This window comes from Apteryx mantelli, chromosome 2, assembly GCF_036417845.1.
Source record: "Apteryx mantelli isolate bAptMan1 chromosome 2, bAptMan1.hap1, whole genome shotgun sequence".
Lineage (NCBI taxonomy): Eukaryota > Metazoa > Chordata > Aves > Apterygiformes > Apterygidae > Apteryx > Apteryx mantelli.
In genome coordinates, this window is record NC_089979.1 from 146,303,028 (window position 1) to 146,328,837 (window position 25,810).

The 25,810-nt window shown below is 37.0% G+C and overlaps 1 protein-coding gene across 1 annotated transcript in view; it reads right to left on the reverse strand.

Moving 5' to 3' along the window:
• The window catches only part of ITGA8 (integrin subunit alpha 8), a 112,933-nt gene that overhangs the window by 48,339 nt on the left and 38,784 nt on the right, over window positions 1-25,810 (reverse strand). The window contains exons 14-21 of the mRNA XM_067291754.1: window positions 17,856-17,901; window positions 15,732-15,839; window positions 10,153-10,208; window positions 9,474-9,628; window positions 8,340-8,477; window positions 7,834-7,901; window positions 6,710-6,857; window positions 359-451 (exon numbers count right to left, since the gene is read on the reverse strand). Of these exons, the coding sequence (XP_067147855.1) occupies window positions 359-451; window positions 6,710-6,857; window positions 7,834-7,901; window positions 8,340-8,477; window positions 9,474-9,628; window positions 10,153-10,208; window positions 15,732-15,839; window positions 17,856-17,901 (812 nt within the window). The remainder of the gene's footprint in view (window positions 1-358; window positions 452-6,709; window positions 6,858-7,833; window positions 7,902-8,339; window positions 8,478-9,473; window positions 9,629-10,152; window positions 10,209-15,731; window positions 15,840-17,855; window positions 17,902-25,810) is intronic.

A 25,810-nucleotide genomic window follows, 5' to 3' on the forward strand; every position in this document is an offset into this window, starting at 1 on the left:
GTCATTTACTAGACATATCTTAAACAGAAAGAACACTAAAAGGCAGAAATGAACACACACACATTATGGATTGAGATTCCCTCCTCATTATACTAGTGCAAATCCTGTTACATCATTTTCTTTAAAGTAATAGTGAAATAAAAAACAGGCTCTAACATCATTAATCTTTTAAAACACCAGATTACTAGTTTTTCAGAAGCATAGTGCAGTCTCTTATTACAACAACAATTTCTGGTCCAAGTATATAATTTGTTTTAGATACTGCTTATTGGGACACATTCTGCTAATTGATTTCTATTTGCTCCCCTCTAAAATTCAATTAGATAAAAATCAGCAAATGCATCTGGTTTTCCCTTACGTTTGCTCCAGCCACCATGGGGTTCCCAAGATCACAAACCACCATTCTAGTTTCATTTTCCATCTTGTAATCACAGCTTAACACACGCAGTGCCTGTAACAAAAGGACACCAACACTGAGGTCAGAGATCACAGGGAAATGTATCCTGTTGGGATAGTGATGCCTTTTTGACTGTGATATTTCTTTTGATTTTAGACACCTGTTCAGTGCCCTATCCAAACGTTTAATTGGTTATCATCAGGCAATGGGGGAAAACTGATGCCAAGGAAAACCAAATGGGAAAATATCCCAGTACTTTAAGAGCCATGCTGAGATCACTCTATTTCTAGTTTTAACATGCTGCTTTGTTGTAATGAATGATTCCTATAGTCGCAATGACACCATGAAGTAAAACAGAGTAGGTAAAACTGGATGAAGGGAATAGGCTTCACAGTAATTGCAATAACTGTATTATCTGTCACTAGAAGTCTCTGCAATGAATTTCTGGCATTAGTAGAAGCTTGTTACAGAACAAGCCTAGAATTTTATTTTCCAACCTATGGTAAAGTACTTAGAACAGTAGACACTACTGTAACCATAAAAACTGTTACTTGTGTTTATAATTTAGTAACAACTGAGATGGACTTTAGAAGTTAAGGTTTTCATTGTTTACAACAATAAGTAAAATTTAACTGTTTTTCTAGCTGCTAATCTTTCAGAGTCCAGTTTGTTCTTAATGTGTTACATAGCTTTTTCCAGTATACTGTCTCTGAGAAACTGAGGCACAGCACAGCAGAGTGATTTAGTGGCTTGTTCTCAGTCAAACAGAAGTTTCTGGTAGAGCTGAGAAAGAGATCTAGGTACCAGGCCCAAACTTGAACTAAATCATGCGGCCTTGCTCAATGTTTCCCACGCAGTTTTGGTGGATAACTTTAGAGATATACTCACATAATATCCCTCTAAATCTCTTAATGTAAAATGTGTTCTGTGGGTTCTTTTTCCTTTCAAACTTTTAGTCCCTATCGCTAGTTGTCATCCATATACAAAACAGACTGTATAGAGGGAGGAAGAGCTCTAACATAGTGGGAGTTAGGAGACACAGAGCAAGACAAACCAACAGGACGTTCTGTTGTTTTTCTCTCTGGCATATTCAATAGGAGAAAATACTTGCATATATGTGTGGAAGTAAGCTAGCTTTGCAAAAGCAGCATGCATCTAGAGTTGCTGCTGTAAGGCTCTCCCACCATCTTTTGTTTGTGGTTTTCACAGATTTAGCAATACGTGCGAGGTCATAGTCTTTGTATGAAAGACCTGGGAAACTTCCAGACCACTGACTACCAATTCATTCCTCACCTGTAAAAGCCACTGTAGACATGCTGATCTTATCTTTTCCTGAGACTAAAAGAAAAGATAGAGCATGTCCTAAAAGAAGCCCATGTGAAGCACGCTCTCAGTACACCCCTCATTTTATAGTGATGCTTTAACAATTTGCTAGGAGGAAACAGTTTGTCACACAGCATATCCAGGGAATTAATAGCCATTCAAGCTCCTCTCTGGCAGGGAGTGGAGATTTTTACACTCTTTCCAGCTGGTTGATTGGGGTGGGAAGCAATTCACGCGAGGAGACAGGTTATTAAAACAGTTAAAATCTAACTTTTCTGGAAAACTGTTCATTTTAGATTGGTTTATGAGTTTATAGTTTTGTTGTTGAGGTGGGTTTTTTTTTGAAATTGCTGTCTAAAAGTTACAAAATAGACATTCATTTATATTTGGTACTTCACAATTTCTTTATAAATGCTGTATCCCTCACCAGAGCAAAGTAAGCAGCCTTTATCACACATTTCTTTGTCCCTCAAAGGCTGAACAAATAGATGAGTTTTGCAACAAGGTTTTAGACAATTCAGAGGCTATGGTCTTAGACTGAAAATGGTTAATGACACAGAATTTATACGACCAGCATCACAAAAGCTGATTTGTGCAGTGTAAAGATGTGACAAAGGGTCAGCTGTGATAGAACTCCTTCAGGACTGAGATTTATTGCCTTTTTTTTCACTGATGACCTTTTTGAGGTATTTAAATACAAAACAGGAAAATTAAAGGCAGGCAGGAAGCAAGCAAGAGGAAAGAGACTTACACACCCAGTATTGTCAATATCATTGATTTCACATGTAACTCAGCCAGATGGAGGGTTTTGCCACAAAATCCTTCTACCTGCCACTGGTAGCAATTTATATTTTTATAGCAACACACGGCCTTCTTGGCAGTCTTGAGCAGCAGCAAACCCCCAACAATTAACACATGTTCCCAAGGTGTATTTTAACTGGAAAATGATTGGATGCTGTAAGTAATCCAGGCAGCCTACAAACTTAAAACTCTTTCTGGTTGTCTTAGTGATGAATTACTAATTGATGCTAGAATAGTTAAGCACCATAGGCTACAGAGTAAAATACCTCCTTTCCTTGATCAACACCTTCCAATCTTATTTTTCTGAGTAAAAGTGGATAGATTAGGTGTCTTGATTATGAGGTGCCAGAACCTAGTTTCTCATCTAACTGATGAAAGAAGAACTAGCATTTGTCCTTAAGAGGCTCAAATCATGTCTCATCTAGCCAGCAACCTTGTACTTATAACATGAATTTTCAGGTAAGATGAGAAGGTTGCAGGTCTTTTTTCTATTTTAAGAGTATCATACTATAGTTCAGAAGAGTCTGGAGCTAGGGCTCAGAGATTATCCGTTGCAAAGTAAGTGTCGTTGTAACCTGCAACAGTTCTGCAGTTCCCACTCTGAGCAGAGATAGTCATGCCAAAATACATAATGTTTTTGGTATGGAACAAATACCTATTAAGGCTTAAGCATTTGCCCGATTTACTTTCACTAATTATTCCATGTGAGTTTGAGTTCCAGCTATTGCTACTAAGGCAGAATTGAGACGTTCAGTATGGGAAGCTCTTTCACTGGGCTAAGGATTAGTGTATAGTGTTCAGTCAGTGGTTTGGGGTTCAAACATACCATCATGCTCCTGTAGTACAAGAGGGTACCTATAATGGGTATACACTGTGTCTGCATCTATTGCTGGCCATGGAAATGTGAGGTAATGAATTGTGATTATTCTTCTTTTATTGCAGCTAATTCTAGTCACTCCACACCTCCTGCATATGGACACATATATGAACACAAAAATTTATGCTGGACAGGAAGCATTTAAGGGATAAATTTGTTTCTCTGTTAGCTAGACTAAATCCAGAGTAGCCTCATAATAGTTGCATAATATCCTGTATAATTACTTTGAAATCATGGCAGCATAATGGAATGATTTGTTTCTAAAGCTTTTTTGGTTGCATCAGAAGTATAACAAGTGATTTCTTTGGCTCATTACATTTCATTTGTTCTGCCTTCAGTCTACCTCTTTTAGTACTTCTGGCTCTGAGGTGAATGTTACCTCTGTCTTAATACAAGGAAGTCTGCAATATGGAGAAAACCTCAATTATAACTACAGAGAGGACTGTAAACACTGATATAGTGAAAGTCAATGAAATCCTTGGTTATGCAGTTTTAAGACCATGATGACAACTGCACCTATCACAATCCATCTGTCCACTGAAATTACTGTGTATTAAATAAAGTACATTTCAGGAGCATTCAGACATACCCCATTGGCACGGTACTGTGTAAACACAAAAATAAGAAGTCAAATCTTGACACAACTGCAACTGACAACAAAACATTAATTTTCATCTATGGTCCATGCCTCAAAGGGCTTACAGATCAAGAGACCTTTTTCTCGTACACTTCAGTGTTTCTTGCATACCAGTGTGATAAGTTCTTCTGAACTTCTGGTTCAGATTGCCGTAATTTTTTTATAACTTTATAGTTATAGTATATAGTTATAGTTAACTTTTTATAACCTTTTTTCAAACTTCATAGTTTGAATTAATTTAATTCCTCTTTAATTTATACTCAGTTATACTGTCAGTATAAAAAATTTGGTCGTTCTTGTAATGTATGAATCTCAAACACATAAGATTCTGCTTGCTCTGAGAAAACAATTGAAAATGTCTGCTAACTCTTGTTTTGAGTGGCCAAATTACTTAACTTGTATATTTGCATACAGGACAAATTAAATGAGAAAACTGAATAAGAAGGATATAAAAGAATGTTTGAGTTATAAAAATACATGTATTTTTCCATTTTAACTTTTCTTTTTCCATTATAAAGATCATATATTCTTCTTTGTCATGTTCACAGCAGTTTTAGGTGACATAAGGAAGCACAGAAAAGTGACTGAATACAGACAAGAGCCAACTTCTACCAGCAAGTTAGATGACAGCAGTTTTGGTTTTGTCTTTTTAAAGAAAAGTACAATATCATTTCTCTTTTAAATGAACATTTGGAAGTGAATTTTTAAGTTTATTTAATGCAACCATAACATTGTGAAGATCACTGCTTTCAAAAATATACTTTTACAATTTAAAAATCTATGGAAAGAATCAACTTGTTTTCAATACCATGTGAAAACCTTGTGAAAACTGTATCTTCAATGCAGAAAGAAAGACTATAAGAATGATATAGATAGTAAGACTAATGTTCTGATATTTCTTGAAAAGAACATTATGACAACTCTTTGGATGAAATAAGCAGGGAAATTAAGAAAATATGAAGTAAAGACTACTGTAGAGAACCAACTAAATGTGTGGAAAATGATACAAATTTAGATTAAAATGAACTATAAATCCAGAAGGATTCAGAACTGGACTCATCAAAAACATATTTTACCTTTCACAAAAACTGAAAAAAATGAAAAAGTTGCATTATGTTTCCTGAACCTTTTTTTCTTTGGAAAAGAAAAAGAAAACTAACATTCCTCCCTAACCCATTCTAGCTTATCCTCATTCACCCAAAACACCAGAGACTTTCCCAGCTCTTCCTTCCTTTCTTTCTCCCTGAGTCTACCCTGCTGCCACTACAAATTCAATTTTGCCTAAACTACTGAAAAGCCCCGAGTGATTTCTGTCTAGTCCAACTGATAGATAAATGTGAAAACAAGCTATGGGCTTTGGATCAAGTGCCTCCCCTGACATCCTTGGAAACAGCCAAAAGAAAAGCCAAAGATTTCTAAAGAGCACAAAGGAAAAAACTGTAACCAGTTGTATATGTTAAAGAGAATTTAAGTTCTTTTATGTCTTATAGATCACAGTCTGAAAAATCAGAGACTATGCTAAAAGAACCAAAGAAATACAGAGGATAGGAAGGGACGGGTGATTTTACTTATTTGTTTTGTGTAAACAGATGTGCTACTGAGAAGTGAGGTTCCAGATCATTTCTATATCATCATCTTCAATAACTTCATTAATTCTTGTCATGCTTTTTTTTCAGATTGGGTTAAAAGTCCATTAATAAATACAATTACAGAAGGAGAATAAGAAAATACTTTGTAAGCTACTTGCAACTTCATTAAAAACATTTGCCTTTAGAAAGGAAATTAACTTGCTTTCTCCCACTCTCACCCTTGAGGCCCTTCCGAAAATTCCAGGCACTGACAGAGAAAAGAAAGTTCATGTTGCAACAGATTGGGAGATTTATGTGCAGATGAGGTGATTCAGACTTGCTGTCCGACAGAGAATACTTGAACACTCTGCTTGTTTGCAGGATAGTGTTTCATCTTTGCTCTTAGAAAAACAAACTCAAAAAAGAAACACTGCAAGTTCAGTACAGCTCAGCTGGGCTTAAGTCTACATTAGTCTTTCTGCGAATATTGGCACATTTTACATTATAACTGCTTTTTTGGCCTGGCCATAAGATAAAATATTTGATTAGAAAGGAAATCAACTTTGTTAAGTTTTATACTGCAAATAATGTTCAATTTTCCAGGATATCAGAGACCAGAACACTCTTAATAACAGAAAAACACTGGTGTGCTGGGATTACAAGACAAAGATGTCTGAGTGTGTGGGATTCATCAGGGCTTTTCAGCTGTGGCTAAGAGCAGGAACCAGGAGATCCAAGGTTGGAAGCACTCAAGTGGTTCTGTTCTGCCGTTCCCTGGTACTGGAGGGGTTTACTGGTTCAAAACCTGAATTATGTGAATAGTTCTAGTCCTAAATGCAGTACTTGTGTGGCATTGTACTTAAGTTAATAATGAATAGTTGAATCTGTGCTTGCTCGGAATAGTATGAGCCTGACTTTCCCATCTCTGGTGACATGGCTAATCTTCAGCCTGTGGTATGTGAATGAGGATAGCTGAGAGTTGATGGGATCTCCGCTCCTAAGAGCCAGCTATCTACTAGCTGCTTTCAGCTGGCATATCCTATGCAGGTTAACCCTGCTCTCACTTCTTCTGATTTATTATCACTAACATTTTGATTTTCATTTACCTTGTTGTTGCGTTCAACCCCAGTGTAATCTGCTTCAGGTGGAATCTTTATATGTAGCTCAGCTTCATAGGCTCCTTCCCCATCATTCCTTAGATTTAGTATGAGCATGATACAGTTTTCTTCTCCAATTATGAGCTGATCTTTATCTCTATATAGAACATACTACTTATTAGGAGTTAAAAAATGCACAATTAAGTTATAAGCATGAATAAAGCAGAAAGCCAATTTACTCGCATAGCATCTGTTCTGGAAAATATTTTGTGAACATCATAGAGTAAAAATTTTCACAAAAAATGACTCCATGGAGAAGTGTGCATACACCTGGGAAGGAAAGAGGTCAGAGAAAATACACAAAATGGACAAGGGAAATAGACTACCACAGAACTTCAAAGTTAGTTGTACAAAATTTCAGAGCCTGACTACTTCCTACCTAGAGAGAATTATCTAGTGGAGGAAATTAATTGCCACAGGGGCCCGTCAGCATTGCTTTCTGGAGGGCATGAAGTCGGTGGGATTTCAGCTTTCCCCTCATGCCTGTTGTACCATGAGCAATGACACAAGATCTCTTGTGACCTGCAGTGGCACTGTCCCCTCTCCTTTCACAGCTATCATAGAGTCAGATAACTGCCAGAGGTTCCCCACTTGGCCAGCTTGGCATATTTCTCTCTCCACAAGAGGAATTGTTGCCACGTTCTGAAATTCTTTTGTTTTGAGATTCTTTTATTTCACTCTAAAATGAATTCAAGAGAATTGTGTCCCAGGTTCAAACTCACTGGCACACTGAAATAAATAAAGTAGAAAGCTCCTTGCAACAACAATTTATATTACCTCTTCACATGTGGAGAACTAGAAACATTTCTTACAAACATTTGTAAACTATGTTTTCTATAATTATTGTTCAACACTGTGAAAGTGTCTGACACAGATACATTTCGTAAGCGTATAGTTCCACATTTCCTGGTTTTCTAAATGAAATGGATGCACTAATTAAAATCTGGAAATCAGGTAAGAATGTGTAGATATTGCCAACAATTGAACTGAGCTCTGCATGTTTCACTCTGTTAAAGCAGTTATAAGTGTCTGAATTTTGTTATATATAGTATCATTTATTTGATGAAACTTACGGCATAGCAGAAAGCTGCAAGTCAGGAATGCACAAGTTGTCCTCTCCACAGTCTACCAGAATGTAAGCCTGTATTGTTGTAAAGAAAATTATAATACAGTCAGTACATGTTTCAAAGTCCAAATCACTTCATTGGCTTAAATATCACTAGCACTGCTCTGGTGAAGTAGTTACTTCTATAAGCTCCTCCCAACATGAGTAATGTTGGAGACTATTTGAGATTGTAAACTACGTCCTTAGCAGAACACCATAATCTCTCAGGCCCTTTCCCACAGTAACTTGGCTACCACATTCTAGAATGCAATCAAAACTGTGAACACAAGAAAGTTTTGGAAATGCTTTAAAGACCTGCCTGGTTCTATATTTATATTCAATTTACATCTTGGATTAATTAAATTCTTGTGTAATTTCTGGGAATGATATGTTGTTTTAAGAAAGATGCCACAAATAGTATTCCTAAATGCTTTTGTATTTATATACAGAAAATGCTGCATGCCAAACTCATACCTGTTCTGCAACTGTGCTTTTCTGGTAATAGTTCAGTATTGGCTTTACAACCCAGTTATCTTCAAAATTGGATTCATCCAAGCTATAATTCAAGTTTATGTTGATGGGAGATAACTTATCTCTGAATTCTGTTTCATCCTGTAAGTGACAATCACATAATAAAAAACAATACATTAATATAATTATTCTAGTTGAGTATGGAATGGCATCAGATTCAGAATTTAGTCTTTACTGAAGGTAAAGGTATGGTTCTTTGACAGGCACTGGACAATTTCTGGCTATGTGCAGTGTTGTTAGGAAAGCAGAGTGCCTCACCAGTAACTGGAATGCCCATAATGCATTGCCTCCCCACACCAACATCCAGAAGTAGCTGGCTGAGCTGAGTAGACTCAGGATTTTTTCAAAGCATTAGCCTAAAATGTGGCTGTTTAAAAAAGACACACAGAACCAATTCCTATCAGCTACTGCCCTCCTTACATTTGGAATGGAGGGAGGGCCTGTGTGGATTTGTGGAGGTAATATTGTTGGTTTGTTCCATAACCAAGGATTTATATGCATCAGTGATGGCAAAACTCCACCATCTTTATTGCCTAGATACTCCCTTATAAACTGCTTGAGACTCCTCTACTTCACCTTTCACTGCTTTTCTAGGACCAGCCTTAAAATCTGTTTCAATTGTATGAGATAATTCCAGCTACAGGTGAATAGCCAATGACCATTTCTTCTTCACAAGTTAAGTTTCACCGTTCTAATTTTATACATTAAAAGAAATCTGAATTTTAGGCCAATATTGCTGGTGACAGTCCTTTAAAATATCTGTTGGAACTGAAATGGCATGTACACTCTTCTGCAAAGGAAGCCTTTCTTTTATACTTACATTGACAAAACAAGAGCCAAAGATTTACATGGGAAATCTTACCCTGGCAGAAGAATATACTGGACACCCAGATCAGGCCTTATGTTAAGTATATAAATGCGAGTTAACCGCATTTCTGTAGTTTTGGGTTCCCCTGTAAGTTGTTCTTGCTTTTCAGATGACTGCCATAAGAAACATGCCTTTTCTATTATTCTTTTCAAATCCCTGGTACTACTCAAATGATGAGATGACAGTCCAAAGTATTTTAAACAACTTACTCTGAGATATACAAGAAAGTCCTGACAATGGAGCTGTTTCTGTCTTTCCATCACAATGGAGAAGTAATGATGTGACTGATGGTAATCAAAGAAGAGGGTCCTCTTAACAGCTCCTTTCTGTTTCAATGAATCTAATTGCAATTCACCTTTCAGCACTAGAGGATATAAAGAAATTGAATATTTATTTATTTAGCAGTGGAAAGAAAACCTAGTAAACAAATCATTATGTATTACAGTTAATTATTCTAACAAAGTCTTCCAAGTAAAACTAAACCACACCTACAAGTGCCTGTCTATTTAGCAGCACACTAGTTTTTGATTCAGAGTATGGAATATGTGTAATTTCAGTTAAGTTTTGTAACTCTATTTACAGAGCATATCTGTGCTGTACAGGACTTCTGGTTCTTACACTTTTTTTCTTCAAAAAAGAACATCCCCCCAACAGCTACATTCTTGTTTGTGTTTGGAAAATGGCTTAAACTGAATAAAAAATCCTTCAAGTGAACAATACAAGCTTCATGCTTATATATATTTTTAAACCATGCTTATATATATTTTAAACAGTATTTTCTTACCTTAGAAAGATCTCACTTCTATCATCTTTGAATGTGTAAGAAAAAAATACAGCTGAAATTAAGTGAGCCTGAATAAATTTATATAAATATTAAAAAATTCTTACCTATCTCATCTGAAATACTTTGACCTTCAAAAGCCGCACAGACTCTTACAGTAAAACTATATAAAAAAAGAAAAGCAATTATTAACAAAAGGACAGCTGAGCTGGGAAGCAGCAACTCCCCCAGATCATGACATTTAAGTTTTCCTTTCCTTTTTTTAAAAAGATGTTCACAGTGATGAGTATCTAGGCACCTAACATACCTCCTAACTAAGCTAGCAAGTCTCCTAGGCTCCACCAATAATCAAAGAAGAAAGAAAAGCTCTGAATATCTTGCCAGGGAAGATCTAGAGAAGACTGTCTTTTCACACTGATTCAAGAGGCAGCCTGCACAGACCACCCATCAAACACTCTTGGCAAAGTTGGATTCCTGAAGTTGAGCTTTAGCAAACCAGCTTTGTATGAGGCTGTCTGCATAAGTCCTTTCTGGTTCATCATGGCCAAAAAAGAAAAATCTCTGAGCATGTAGCCACCACCTAGGCTGTTTTCTAGCAAATCAAAACACAGAGGATGATTTCCCTTGACATTAACATAAGACTTTCATGATTTCAAGAGGGTAGACATCATTGTAAACATATCAATTAAATTTTTGTTGCATGAGACTGATGAAAATGTATTGTATTTAATTTGCTAATTTTTGCAGAAGTTGGCAGTTACATGAACTAAATCAAAGGACAGAGAAACTAGTTACTCATGCTCATTATTTAATGTATTAATGCAACACATTATGAACTAATAAGTTTACATTTCATTTGTCTGTTCATAGTCTTTAGCAAGCTTTCTTTGGCCTAGCAATATTCACATCACAACGACAGCAGTACGATAGAAACTCTACCTCAACCATAATTAGTTATTTCTCATAATAAACTTTTATTTCCAGATTTCTATAAGCCAGGCAATAGATTGTTGGTTATACTCAGTAACTGTGAGAAGAAACCTTCTATAGTTTTATTGACTGATACTTTCTAACAAGGCTTACTAGAAGAGTTATTTATAAAATATAAAAATTGTAAATGCTTATAGAAAAGTTTCACTTTGTGAAGAGCTCATGCAAGTTATATAAATATTTAACTGAATCATATTTTTTAAAAGCTTTCAAAAACTACTTTAGATGGCCAGGGAAACTGTTATAATGATATTGATGCTATTAGCAGGCATATTTCCTTGCTAACTGACAACACAAGAAATCCATGACTGGAAACATGCTCTTAGGTTTGATATCTGTTGTCACATACGAAAAGGGCTTCGTTCTCCACACCATTATTTCCAAAGATGTCCCATACATAGTAACAAAATTGTTCAGGTGAATAAAGATTTGGGACATCCTACAACTCATAGGAGTCCCTGGTTACCAGTCATTCTTACAGAGCAGAAATTTAGAAAATGTTTTGTTTTGTATATGGAAGACTCAGCTAAACATGGATAGTAGGTCTGCACTGGGAGATGAGAAATCTGTACATCTTATAATTTATAACAACAGCTTGGGTTAAATAAAAACATTTCTGAAACAGCCATCTTAAATCTCCTCACTGCTGTTACCCAGTATGCTAACTTACCCATGCAGTGGATTCAAAACCAGTACCATCACCTCTAAAATAAGCTGTAACCATATTATAATTGAGTATTTGCTTCCTCTGACAAATGTAATGAAAATGTGCCACATCTGGGATTCATATAACTCATGACCTTATTCAACATCTTCCTCTTGGGCAAACAATTTGCTGTACGCTATTAAACTATACTTAACCGTAGCCGCCAAATGTATTAGGAGTGTTGATACACGTTCCATGGAGAAATTGCAAATTCAGCCATATTTCCACTTCTTTAGAATTATGAGTTAACAGATGAAGAACTGATCATTTGCTAATACACAAGGACATGAACAGCAGGAATAGGAAAAGCTTATGTAGTTGCAAAAATGCAATTTAGATATCAGGCTTCAAAGGCCATTCTGACATGTTATAACACAAGACTGTATTTCCTCAAATGTAAACTCATGAACTGCCATGATGTATTAAACTCAGTGATCTCTCTTTTGAGAGCTCACATAATTTTTGCACTCATATTTAAAACATGGTTCATGTTAAAATCCAGCTTGAAATACACTGATCTGTTGTAACCAGAAAGGTACTACTTGTTAAACAGCACAATTTTAGTGTATGTTTAATTTGCTAAGAGTTGCACTGGTTGGAAACACTAGTTAAATCTGCTGTAATAAATACAATAATTCATCACACATTTGATAACTGAAGTCATATACTTAACTGTTACTGTAAGAACCAAGGTTTAATCCTTCCACTCCAGGCAAGAAGGGAATGGCAATGCAAAAGAGCAAAACTTTGCAGTTTATTAGTCTCTTGGCCTCTGGCTATCTGAGAGGCAAAACTATGGGTTAGGCAGAATTTGGCCACACAGTTGTGATTTTAAGGATATTCAGTGCAGAAACAGTTCTAACAAGATCACAAAGTTTGACCAGAAACGCAGCCAAACTAAAAATGCTCATCACTTTGATAAGGAGACGCTGTGGAGATTTTGAGGGATGTTTTAGCTTTACAAAAAAGAAAAGCTGAGGAAAAGACAGATCACAGAAAAAATACATGAGTCTAGAAGATTTATGAGATTTAAAATCTGATTTATAGGCACATTAAAAAATGTAATGGCTGAATTTCAAGCTTACTTGTAGGAACTATCAATGCACAAGAAATAAATCAACCTTCATCTTTCACGCAATCCATTAAAAATGTTTTTCCATAATTTCTTGGGCTGTTTCAAAGTTACAGAATTTGTTCTAAATTTGCTAGTTTGGGGAACTCAAGGAATAGCCACATTTTAACATAACAGAGAAAGAAACATAAATACTTCTAGGAGTTCAGGACATTTCTTTTAAGACTCAGTATAAAAATGACTTCGTATGCATGTTTCCTCTGTGCTTCAGTTTTCCGATTTATATTATGGCTAAAATAATATTTTCCTAATACTTGAAAATGTACAACAATCAACATTATTCATACTTTACATTTTCTGAAACTTTTCTGGTAGGAGCTTTCCTTTCATTCTGATTTTGCAATGTCAGTCAGTAGGCATTTTACACAAGTTGCACAGCTGGCTAAGAGATACAGAAATCTATCCCAGGGGACTGAGGAATTCTTTGCCTGTTGGAGTTTCCCTACTAATTGTTTTCATATGTACAATACAAGCTTACATCAACTAAAGAGAAAAATTACAGCACGGAAAATAGCAGCTGCTCTTCAGTCATTTTGGAAGTCTAAGATAAATATTTCATACTATGATCTAAATCTTTAGGGAAGAATATTTTAGAATAAAGCAGACAGAAAATAAATTAGGCTCCTACTAAAACTCTTGTAGATAAGAACCAAACATTTTCTAGCTTATTCTAAGACAAAAATGAAAAGTGATGAAAAAAATACATGTTAAAGAGTATGCTTCACTTTTTCTCCACCTTTTAAACAATATTTTAAAGCAGGAATGCTTTTTAACAGAGGTGTGTTTATGTATTTCTCCAACGTAGAAAACCACCATTTTTCTTCCCCTAAACTGACGATAAGCATTATGATTTTGAATTCCATTACAGAATAAAGTATTCTTAAAAATTCTAAAAAACTGAAGTTCTGAAAAAAACACCACTTGGATTAATGAAACTGCTTCAGCCCAATCTGGATATTTTAAAATTGGTATTACATAAAATATTAAAACAGAAGTTGCTTGAATCAAAAAATCAGGATGTTCTATTCAAGAAAGGTCAAAGCTTTTAAAGACCTTTTTATAGTTCTTCTTTATAAAATTATTTTTTGCAGAAGATGATAAGTTTCTGTTAAAGGTTTTGCTTTTTAGAAAATTGGTGTTTTCCCACAGAAACAAATCATTGGAAAATTTTCAACCAGCTCCATTTTCCTGTCTCCACCTTCTGGTACAAGGTTGTTTTATTTCATTGCCTAGACTAGCTCATGGAACAGTGAATATACATGGATTAATTCAGGACGAATTTTAAAAAAATATTCACTAAAACCATTTTAATTATATAGAAATGTTCTGGGACTGCACATGTCTACCAAAAGCATTCTCTATTGCTCTGTAGATGGACAATTATCTATACAGGATGTAGAAACAAGGAATGTAATGATAAATATGAGCAGTCAGGTAAAGATTAAAATAATAGGGCAAGACTGAAAGTCTCCTGGAAACCCTCTCCCGGATTTTGGCAATCAGCAGGTGTAGGAACTTCCTGAGTCACAAATTGCATCAATTGCATTTAATAGCCTATGTATTTAGTGGTTTAATGATATCAGAGTTGAGTTCCTTTATGACTCTTAAATGAATTTCTTTTGGTCATTATGATTTTTTATTGTTCATATTTATCAATTTGTTCTAAAACCTCTTATTCTGACTCTTCATTTTGAGGTGATTTCTCAAGCTCATAATCTCCCATAAAGAATGCCTCCAGTGTGGAGAATCCCTCTGACCACCTCTGATTTAAAAGCAGTGCAATAAGTGTGCAGTCGCTGTATCTACCTGGAGTTCTCCTTTACACCTCAATAATCTTTTCATCCAGCCCACATTCTGGCAGACTTTCTGCCTCTGATATGTTTAAATAAAATGATATGAACAGTTTTTATGTCTTAGAAATCTGTTCTTCTCAGACTTACTGATATTTTACATTCAACCTGCAAGCATTTAAGCTCTACTGTGTTTTTAGCTTCCTCATTTGTAGTGACTTCCATTTGTTAAATAGTATCTTATGTATTTCTAATAACCTCTTTTATCAGTTTTTGTTGGGGTCCTTTCTAAGTGACTTTTGTTTTAATGTGGTAAAGGTGACTTTATGTGGTATCACATGTTTTTAAATAGCCTCCAACTGTCCTAAATATATTTTATCCTTTTTAGCTGATTTTAAATTGTTTTAATTAGCTTCAAATTTTTGCATGTCCTTTTCCTTTTCAAAGTTAAATGTTACTGTGGTGGAGAGTTTCTCTTTTAAGGATGTATCCAACATTGTCTTATATGACACTTTAAAACAGCTTTCCTCTGACCAATGAGAGCCAGGTACAACATCCTGTGAACTGCTCTCTGGATGGGCAGCAGGACAAGGTGATACATCTTACCTCTTCCATAAAGGACTGAGATCTCTTTCCTGAACAGGAAATGGTGGAACCACCTGCTCTTAGTATCACTTTCAGTGACATTTTCTCAAAAAGATGTGTGTTTTGGCAGATCTATGTTTCTGTGTTTTGTCTGTCTTAGCTGTTTTATGTTTTAGGCATCTGAACTCTTCATGTGAATTTGCAGCTTGATCCTATGAGATGCTGAGTATCCTCATATGCAGAAGGAGATACTGATATTCAGCATACCACAAGACTGAACTTTCAGCTACTTCATTTTGAGAAGTTGTGAGGCAGTGAAAGGTATCAAAAAGAATTTTGTTCTATATAATTTTTTTTGTTGGACTCATAGCATATTTGAACACTTGCAGGTTCAACAAAAAGCTGCAATACAAGTTATGACTAGAAAGTTATTTGAGAAAGAAGAGAAAGATGACAATGTTTTTTGTCTAATCATGAACTTACCAGGCCACCAAGAGCTGAGAGCCAGGGAGCTGACAAGTTTTATTGTCTGGATTCACAATCATGGGGTTCAGAATGAGTAGAGCATTCACTGTCACAACAGGCCTGGCTCTGAGGGACAGAAATAAGGTTCACTAGATACAACAGGGTCACATTAGTAGGTAAGTTGCAGCAGAGAAAACAGATAAATGAGATGGCTGCAGAGAAGCTGGAAATGTAGGATTACTTGGGAGAAAACACTTTTAAGTGCTGCTCCTACCCAAAAGGATATTTTTTGTCAGAAATTATGATCCCTCCTACTATGATATTTTGAAAGTTCTTCACAGAAATCACAGAGTAACAGCAGACAGCATCAGTGAAACAGTATCCTGCACTTATAGTAAGTATGTTCTGGGCTCAGGCACATCAGACACATCCCATTACACTGGATTTTCACAAAGGGCCAGAGCCTGCCTGTTGGGAATTACAGCAGTTCTTCAGCAATTATTTCACAAACTGTCAGATTCTTGTTTTCTCCACGAACAATGACATTTTCAGATTTGCTACCTCTGTTTAAGATTCTTCAGAAAATGAACATAATTTGGTTAAAATAGAATTTGGTCTGGAATATCTTGAACCAGTAATAGGGTAAACACTATCTGACAGCTCCTGAGCCAACTGACTTTCTAAACCAGGAACAATCATCACATAAAATGCCACTGGGAATGTGAATATATGGTTGTAGTGATGTGAAACATCCCTATGAACAACAGTGTGTTATTAAGTAATGAGCTATAATTGAGAGCAGTTTAAAAGAGAAAGCAAAACAAGAATGGGTCTAAATTCTGTTTTCTAGGACAGTGACACTATTTTACAGTAACTTACATAATTCTGGCAAAAATAGCCTATCACAAAGTTATTTTCCCCATATTTTAATCAACAGTTGATCTTGTGATTATTTTTATATATCACTTCAACAAGACTCAAAAATAAAATTTCTTTCTTCATTTTTGTACAACAAGGAAAACATTTGTTCTAGCAAATTTCAGTTAATAAAACTCTGTTTCTCCAGTATGACAAGTTGCACATTTGATACACTCTGGCTAGGAAATGGAAAGCTTGAGGGCCTCTCGCTATTCATTTACTGAGATTAAATAAAGCACATCTTTTATTGCTATCTAAAATACATGGGAGCTAGTTCTCTAATGTTTCACATCCTGTGCAGTCATTTATGCCACTGCAAAGTGATGCACTGCAAAGTATTTGCATGTTTCTTACATAGGGCAGTAGGAAAATCAGGTCTAATTCTTATGCTTTGACAAATATTCAGTTGGGAAGTAGAACATGCCTTCTCTCAGAGAGGTACTGTTGGGAATACAGACAATAAGAAGACATCAATCAGAAAATATGACTACATTGTTGCAGCAATGGTGAATATTTAGTTGAATATTTACATGTGAAGCATTATCTGCATGGCTGGACTAATAGAGCAGCAGCAGCAGATTTTAGTTTATGCATTTGTTAGTTATAATTTATATCGCTAATCAAACTGTGCATTTAGTGAAAACTGTAGTAGTCAGCAACAATTATGGAGATTTACATAACAGGATTTCATACAGCTTTTCTAAACTGAAGCTAGAAGTAGCAGTCTGTGTTTCTAATAGTTCCCACCTCAATGTACATGGCCTCCAAAAAATCAGTCACTTGAAAATCTAAAATTCTTACTAGTACCATTCCTCCTGGAAAGAAATCAATTTTTAGTATTGTGCTTTTTGAATTTTTATCTTATGTGCTGTAGTGAGATCTTTTTGATTATATAGGAATGGGGGGCTTGCTTTAAAGGTAGAAAAGATGCCCTTTTCCCTTCTTGTCTCATTTAAAATGTGCTGAGAGTCACACTATCCAAAAAAAGTTTCCTGAGCTAAGAATAAGCATGGAAAGTTTTACTAAAAATGGAAAGTTTTGAGCATGTGAAAAAACAAACTAATAAAGCAACAGCATTTGTTGTTTAAAATATGCTTAATTATCATCCATAATTACCATCTTTTATGCATTGCACCAGCGTAACATAGAAATGTGAAATTAGTTTTATTCGCAGATATTCCACTGAAGCTGTAAAATACAAATTCCACCATATTTACCACATACCTGTAAACAACTGCTTTTCCAGCTCCAAATGCACCTACGATTAAATCTGGGAAAAAAAAACAGCTTCAGAAGAACTATAAGTATCCACTTGCACATTCTTTTCCAGCATAAATTACATCATTGATATTCAAAATGTAGCAACATAAAACAAATGTGATAATTCATACTTTCCAAGTGATTATTTAACAGAGTATCAGAAAGAAAATATTCCACATTGTCAGAAACTGGCTCACAGATGTCTTGGTTATACCCAGTCAGTGCCAATCTATTTAACACAGGGTCATCCATGCCACAATCTCACTTCTCTCCAGCTTGGATTAGAAGGAAACAAGCATGCCATTAACCTCCATGTACTTTATTCCAAACCATTACTTGGCCATTGCAGAAACAGATGCAGTCCCACTTTGTAGGCACTCTCATGCCGTTCACATTGAAAGCTGATGGGGCTCCTTCCTGACAATATAAATCCAGCTTCATGTTTTAAGTCATTTGTTCACTAATTCAAGCATTACCTCTGTGTGTATACAAATATAATGTATAGATCTAAAGATGGTTAATTTAATAGTTTTTAATGTTTTCAGCATTGTAGCAGGATGTGTTAAGGTTTACAAATGGTATCAATCTAAGGGCATATTCTTCCCCACGAGTCAACATCCGGAACAAACGAGGTCATCAATATGAGCACTATACTGGGCCTTGGGCACATCTTTGTTATTAGACACAGGCCTGAGTTGGACTCCCACAGGCCCACATTTTTTCTCTTTCTGTCTGTAGTCCCCATACAGGACTCCCTGGAAGGATCCAAAATAGCTCGGCTGGGCCACTCAGGCCTGCTGGAGCCAGGCAGTGGGGAAAAAGTATCAGCTTTTCTTCTGCCTTCTCTAGCTGGAGCACACTCTGAGAAAGGGAAAGGGCTTTGTTCCTATTTGATACTCCTAACAAAAGGTCCAGCTGGCACCCCTTCCACTCTACTGTTCTTATCATATGGTTTGATTTATAAATGGGGAATTCAGTAGACTGAGTCTTAAAACAGACCTTGCAGTGGCACAGATCAGCAAGCTAAATTGATCTAAATGAGTTCATTAAACCAGAACTCAGGATTTTAAACAAACTCTTGTTTGGTGCTTCCATAGCCCTAGCACTGGTTTGCTTAAGAGGCACTGAAGTCATCAGGCATAATGCTTTAGCAGTAATTAGCTTGGTGGGTTTGGGCCAGGTCTGGTAGTATGTTTTCCTGTGCTCTGTCTGCCTTTCAGATGGTTAGGATTTAACAAGTTTAAACAAGTATGTTTAAACTTCTGATGCTCCGCATGGGTAACAGCCTGTCCTACAACGAATTCCACTGAATAATGCCCTAGTAGGAGAGGGTATAGACAGTTTACGGGTCTGATCCTCTTTTTGTACATTTACATTTCTCTACTTCCACCAGCCTTACAGAAATATGCTTCAGGGTCAGGAACACTTTAAATGGCAGAAGAAAATGACTGTTGTTTCTATCTCCTTTTTGGGACATTTATGAGTCCTTTTCATTAATGGCTTTTGTAGACAATTTGCACACAGTACCAAAAGATATTTTCCTCTTGAAATAAACAACTGTGGTGAGACATAACCATCACCATAAAGGCTATGCAACGCACATGACAAAACTTTCCGTGGCAGCTCCCAGATAGCAGCATGCACAATAACCCCAAAAGATTTAATATTCTGTTTCTCAAAAAGAAAATGGAAGGAGAAGCATTGTGTTACAAACAGATAGTAAAAGACAAGATAGAAGGATTTCCATTAGATCTGTCCTTGCTGGCTGGGTGTTCGTTATGAATTCTGCAACAGATCAACTCAGGACATGTTCTGTTTTATACTGGGACTATATAACCCAAAAGGATTCAGTACAAGGCTAAGTTATGGCAGCGACAAAACAGGCAGATATCCAGGACTTATCTAGACCCTGGATTTGTCATGATTTCATAACCTGATCTTTCACTAAAAATAAAGCACTCCAACCCATCATGAGCACAAGGGAGAGCTTGGACACCCAACTTGAGGAAGCTTGATAATACGTAGCCTGTTTGAATTTGAAGCTAAAAAGAATGACTCTGTGAGATATAGTTAGTCTCTCTAGTGCGAATGAGCCCTTAATTTGAATACCTAGAGTTCTGTGGAGTTACGTCCCCACTATTTTGGCAGCCCCACTCCAACATTAAAGAGGAGAGACTTCTGTACATCTGTTTAAGAGTTAAATGATGGCTTCTTTGGGACAGAACCCAGCCTGTTTGAAAACAGAGGGCAATGGGGCTAGGGGGGCAATGATAGGCCCTAGCCACAAAAAGACTGCTTTTGCATGAGCAGTCTTTCTTTCTGCACTGTCATTTCAGCCAGGCTTGGAGCCACAGCAAAAAGGCTGAGGACATTCAGTCAGGACAACATCACACAGGGCCTACATGAGCATGTACTGGCAGTGGGGACTGCCTTCATCCTGCTCTGGTCTGGAAGCTGTTACTTGATCCCTGACAGGTCCTTTATTCTCTGCTCTAGACTATGCTTACTCTTGAGCTAAAGATTTTGTGAAATTATCAAGTAGAAAAAGAGGACTCAACAATGAATATGCAAACAATACAATATACTTATATCCAGTGGCGATATGTAAACTCTAAAATAAGGACCAAGTCATTATATGTCCAGACAGAATATTCACTGGAAGATCCATTAGGGTTATGCTCTGCTTTTATTTGTTCTGCTACAGAACAGTAGTTTTATTCTTCTTTCTTTCACTGTCTTGTGGGGTCCAAATCCCATACCCGTCATTAGAAAAAATCTATTTTTGACATAGATGGAAATCCATGATATTTGAATTCACATCAAATCAGAGTCATTTATAAGCAGAAGCTTTGAATTTATTGTGTGTTCTTCAGAGGAGAAGCTATTAATCATTTCCATGAAAAAATGCATGAGATGTCTACGTTATCTGGTTTGGCAATTTTTCCTCTCCTAAAAATAGAGAGAAGTTGTCTTTATTCATTGCTTGTTATTGCTAAACATGCAATATCACTGATGCAAAGGTCACTAGCTGAAAAATAACAGTTTGACAAGGAATTTGGAATTCCATAGCAAAAAAGCCAGCTTAACTAACTATCTGTAACCCTTCCAAACAGAGCCTGAAGAAAATCATTTGCATACAAGAACCTCTGACTGCATGTTTCCATTTGTCAGGGTTTATTTTCAAGCCCTGATTAAAAATGTGTATATGTAAAGACAGAGAGAAAAAGAGAGAAGTTTCTGAATCACAAAATCTTCTTCACTTTTCTTCTCATATTTCATGTTTTCAGGAGGATGAGGGACCTTCTCTTCACAGATTTGAGCAAACGACCACTCTGCCTATGCCATCTCAAGGAGATGATCCTCTACCAGCTGCTACCCTTCAGAGAAGCAGAGGGCTGCAAGGGGGGCCAGTGGCAGTGGGGTGGCAGCAGCAGGTTGGTTCTGCCTCAATGCTGTCAGGGAATAAGCGAGCTGTGGGGCTCACAACCATGCTGTGCAATAACTAAGGAAACAGGCATCAAGTGACCTGAAGGAATTTTCAGCTTTCATCTCTACACAGCTTGAGGGTTGTGTGCATGGAAAAACTCATGGATGTTACTAAAATCCCAGGTGGAGTTCATAGAGCTTAATCATGAGACAAGTGTCTTTGGTATGTACTTAACTGGAGTCAAGGGGCACTGTGCAAGTGAAACAATCCTCTACTTATTTCCCTGATCAAGCTTTATTTTGCTCCAAAGAAAAGCCTTGCTTTTCTTGCAGATAAAGATGTTATCTGGTGAAGAAAATCCATTTTCTGAGATAAAAACATAAAAGTTAAGGAAAGAGCAGTAACGGATGGTACTGAAAGGCACACTGGGCTTTGTAAGCTGGTATCTCTACCTGCCCCTTCTTCCCTGTGGCTGTGGAAGACCTGAAAGACTAAAGGGCAGAAACCTGCCATGATGCCGAAGGCATGAGTTTTCAACCAGCTGGAGGAAGCAGGTAGATGAACAAAGTTCTGGTAGAAGTCAGGACAACTGGGGTCACTCAGGCCTATCTCCAGTCTCACCAAGAGATACTCATTTATTAACCCAAGCAACAAATTCTTTCAGTCCCTGGTATTTTTATAGAACATCTCCCTCCCCTGTGCAAGATACAATCCCCAGGGATTCTGAGGACAGACCTGCAGCAGGGAGGACAGGTGGCATGCTTAGCACACCCTTCTTGGTTGGAGTCTGTCCAGCAACCCCAGGTGAAATGGTCGAGGTATTGTATCTCATCTCACTCCATGGGGGGCAGTGGTCACAAGCAACACCACCCAATGAAGAACTACGTAATTGGCACAAACTTCACTTGCAAGAAACTCAAAAATGAAACAACAGACGTCTGAGTCATTTTCCCCACCACAACTCTGTCTGTCAGGATACAGGCATGAAAATGTTTGCTTTAGGGGCTCAGAATGATTTACTGACAGCTTTAAACACCACTTTGTGCAGTCTGTCAGTTTAGTGGCATAGTATAAATAGTAACTGGAAAACAATTAGAATCCTATCTGAGCACAGGTGCTGATGGAAACTTCATAAAAAAGAGAATGAGAAAATTGAATAACTGGAAACCCTGTTAAAAACCTTTGTGGGCCTCTTTCCTTCTTTCCCTCAGCTGATCTGGTGCCAAGAAGGTCCATGATTAGATTTCTCTTTCTGTCTTCTGCTGATTTCAGAGAGCCCTAAATTCCCAAATCCCAGCTGGAAAGGTCTGGTCTGGAATAAAAGTTCCTTTAAAGGGCCATTACTACAGCCTTGACCATAATAAAGGATACAGGATTATCCAGTTCAGCCAACATTATTCAAAAATTTTAGTTGAAATCTACACACATTCACCATAATTACTAATTACTTTTTTCTAAACCTACTGTTCACAGCTGCCTTGATTCTTCTCCATTTTTCAAGAGGTCTGGTAGCAAGTCTGTTAATAATAACTAAGGCTAATTCATTTCAATGCTCCCCTTTTGTCTGAATGAGCCCCTTTCCCAATACAATGTTGTTATTCACTCCATTATACTACAAACAAATTCAAATGGGGCAGTTAAGGTTCTATCACTTCAGTGAATCCCTACTTATTGGGATTAATTACTTTATTCTTATACTCACGGGGCACAATACTATGAATTGTACCAAATATCTCAAAGAATTTTAGAAAAGCATATCTGTAAATTAAATAGATAACAGTAATGTGCCATAAAATGAACATATTTGCAGGATATTCTTGGCTTGTCACTTCATTTTCCATTGACTAATCATGTGAAAACATACTTAGCTGGTAGAAACACTTCAGCTTTGCTGCATTTGCTGGCAGAGCCTACTCCCTTGTTCTGGCTCCCACACTCAACAGTCCTCATCAGAGCAGACACAGCTTTTCATTGATTTGATCTTTTTTGTCTTCCACAGATCTCCCGGACTAACTTCATAATTTAATCATCATTAGATTACAGTTCTGTGATATTGTTGGCACACTGCCTACTGCTCTCAAAAAAATTATGAATGCTGAAGAACACTTGCCTCAGAAAGAAAGAAGTTTGAGGGTTTTCTTCTTGCTGTTTGAGTTAATGTACTGAGCAGATGGAGATGTTAAATATTCCTATTTTAATAAGATTAGACTGGATTACTGAAGTTCAGAGGACTTGTCACAGTTGTTTCCTTCCTAAAATTTATCTAGAGCCATTTGTTTATATTAACTACATGTTACTCTTAAGACAATAACTGAGCCCAGAATAAGGAGACTCAAAGATGCCTTTATCCATTTCCCTGCTTGACTAAAGGCTTGACTAAAAGAATAACCAAAAGAATAGGCCAACAGAGCTGGATCCATTAAAACTGGGATACACTGAAGATGAACTTTCAGCAGCACAGACCCCAGGGAGACTCTCTAAGTTAACAGGGAAGACTTATGCAAGTATCTAAGGAAGCAAGGAGCAGAAACAATACTGCATAATTTATTTGAGCAATTAACTAATTAACTAATCAACAGCCTTTGAATAGTGAATTCACCCAGAGCACTGCTCAGAATGTTGTTGCATGTTGTTAAAAGAAACTGGTTAAATAATTATGGCCGACAAACGTATTTGAAGAAACCACAGTCTGCCAAAGGATATGCCACAAGAAGAAAGCAAGCTTAATGAGTTGAATAAGTTATTCATTATAAACTATTTGCTCAGCTATAATCAGCCATCAACTGATTGAACATATGCTGAAATGTGAGGGTGGAAGCTGTACAGCCTCCAAATGCCTGAGCCCTGCATGGATAGATGAACCAGCTGGAAGTACAGCACCATCACCTAGATAATCACAGATCCCAAGCACTCAGTGGGGACCAGCCTTGAACAGATGCTCAGAAGCAAAAAAGAAAAAAATGTCTTTCCCATTAAACACATTTATGGATTTCTTTTGTTACTGTCAAAATTGAATTACATTATTAAAAAAAAGATAAATAAAATCATAAAATAAACTACATTTCAAAATGCAAACCTAAGATGAGACCTTATTCCCTGTTCCTGTCAAGGTCTCTTGACAACACAAACAAGGGTCAGTCAGGATGGAGAAAAGAGACCCTAAAGCCCCAGATTTAGCTGGAGGGCAGTGGAAGCTGTGTCAAAAACTATCATTAGGCTGCTCATATGTTCCAGCATAGAGGACAGGCAGGGAGGTTGTGCTGAGGCTGACACTGCAGAAGATCCTGGGCAAACCTTGAGGAGCTGCAGTTGCACAGACTGCCAGGGCTATATGAACTTCCAGGGTGATGGGCCTCTCCAGTGCAGCCTCAGGCAAAGCACAATGCTGCTTTGTCATGTCCTAACCCCAGGTACACCACTGGAAAGTGCAGCACAGTCTCACACATAATTTCTGTGAACTGCCACTGTATTTGCACAAAAAATAATGAAAAAAGCAAACTTTTCCCTGTCTTTCATCCTTATTCACTCCATTCACTGCTTTCCCCTTTCTATCTTAATCCTGTTTGTTTTTTTTTACATTGCTGTCAATCCAGAGTAACTGCACTAAGTCAATATTTACTTGATATATGGCAGCATAAGTGAGGTCTTCTAATATTACCTCCTAGAACACAATTTGCCCCCAAAAAAGGTGAAATTAACATCTTTCAACCAAACAATCCACCTCCTGAATTTATGTTCTGGTCTCTTATCCTAGAAGTACAGCATTAAGCCTCAGACCACTTTCTCTATATCTTTTTGTTTTGTTTACTTTTTCAGGTTTGTTTCATAAGATGTAAGAGCACAAAGTGGGAAAAGAATAAAGGAATCTCAGTCACCAAAGAAAATCTGCACAAATAAATTAATAGAAAAATAGAGAGAAAAACAGAAGAGCTATCATATTAATTACTGTAATAGCTGAGCAATGGACAGATCATGAAAGGTGCCCTCTGCCGCTTGGCATCTGGCCAGCAAACACCCTCCTGAATGTAAAATAGAAAAGGGAACTGGAAATGGTTCATCTGTTGAACGATGTCATGGTTATGTCAATACTAGTAAATTAAACAGTGCCACGTAATGTACCTGTGTCCCAGATCTGTACTCTCTATGCTGGTATCATTAGAATGACTCTGGCACAGTTGGCTAGTGTCAACCTGCAGTCTCCAAAAAATGGTGAAGAGTTAGCATTAAACAGGCACCCTTCCCTAAAGGAGATACGCATGTTGCCACCCTGTTTGGGCAAGAAAGTGAGTTTAATAGTATGGATGTGGACAGTTCTGTGACAGTTCAGAATCAGAGAACAGTCACAGGCATATTTAATTTACTAGTGTAGATATAGCTTAAAAGGATTAACTGGTCTTTTCTTTCAAATCCTAGGTGTATACTGGAGAGATCCTGGATATCTCAGACAAATATGGTACAAAGCTTGTCAATGTTGTGCTTAGACTGGGAGAGC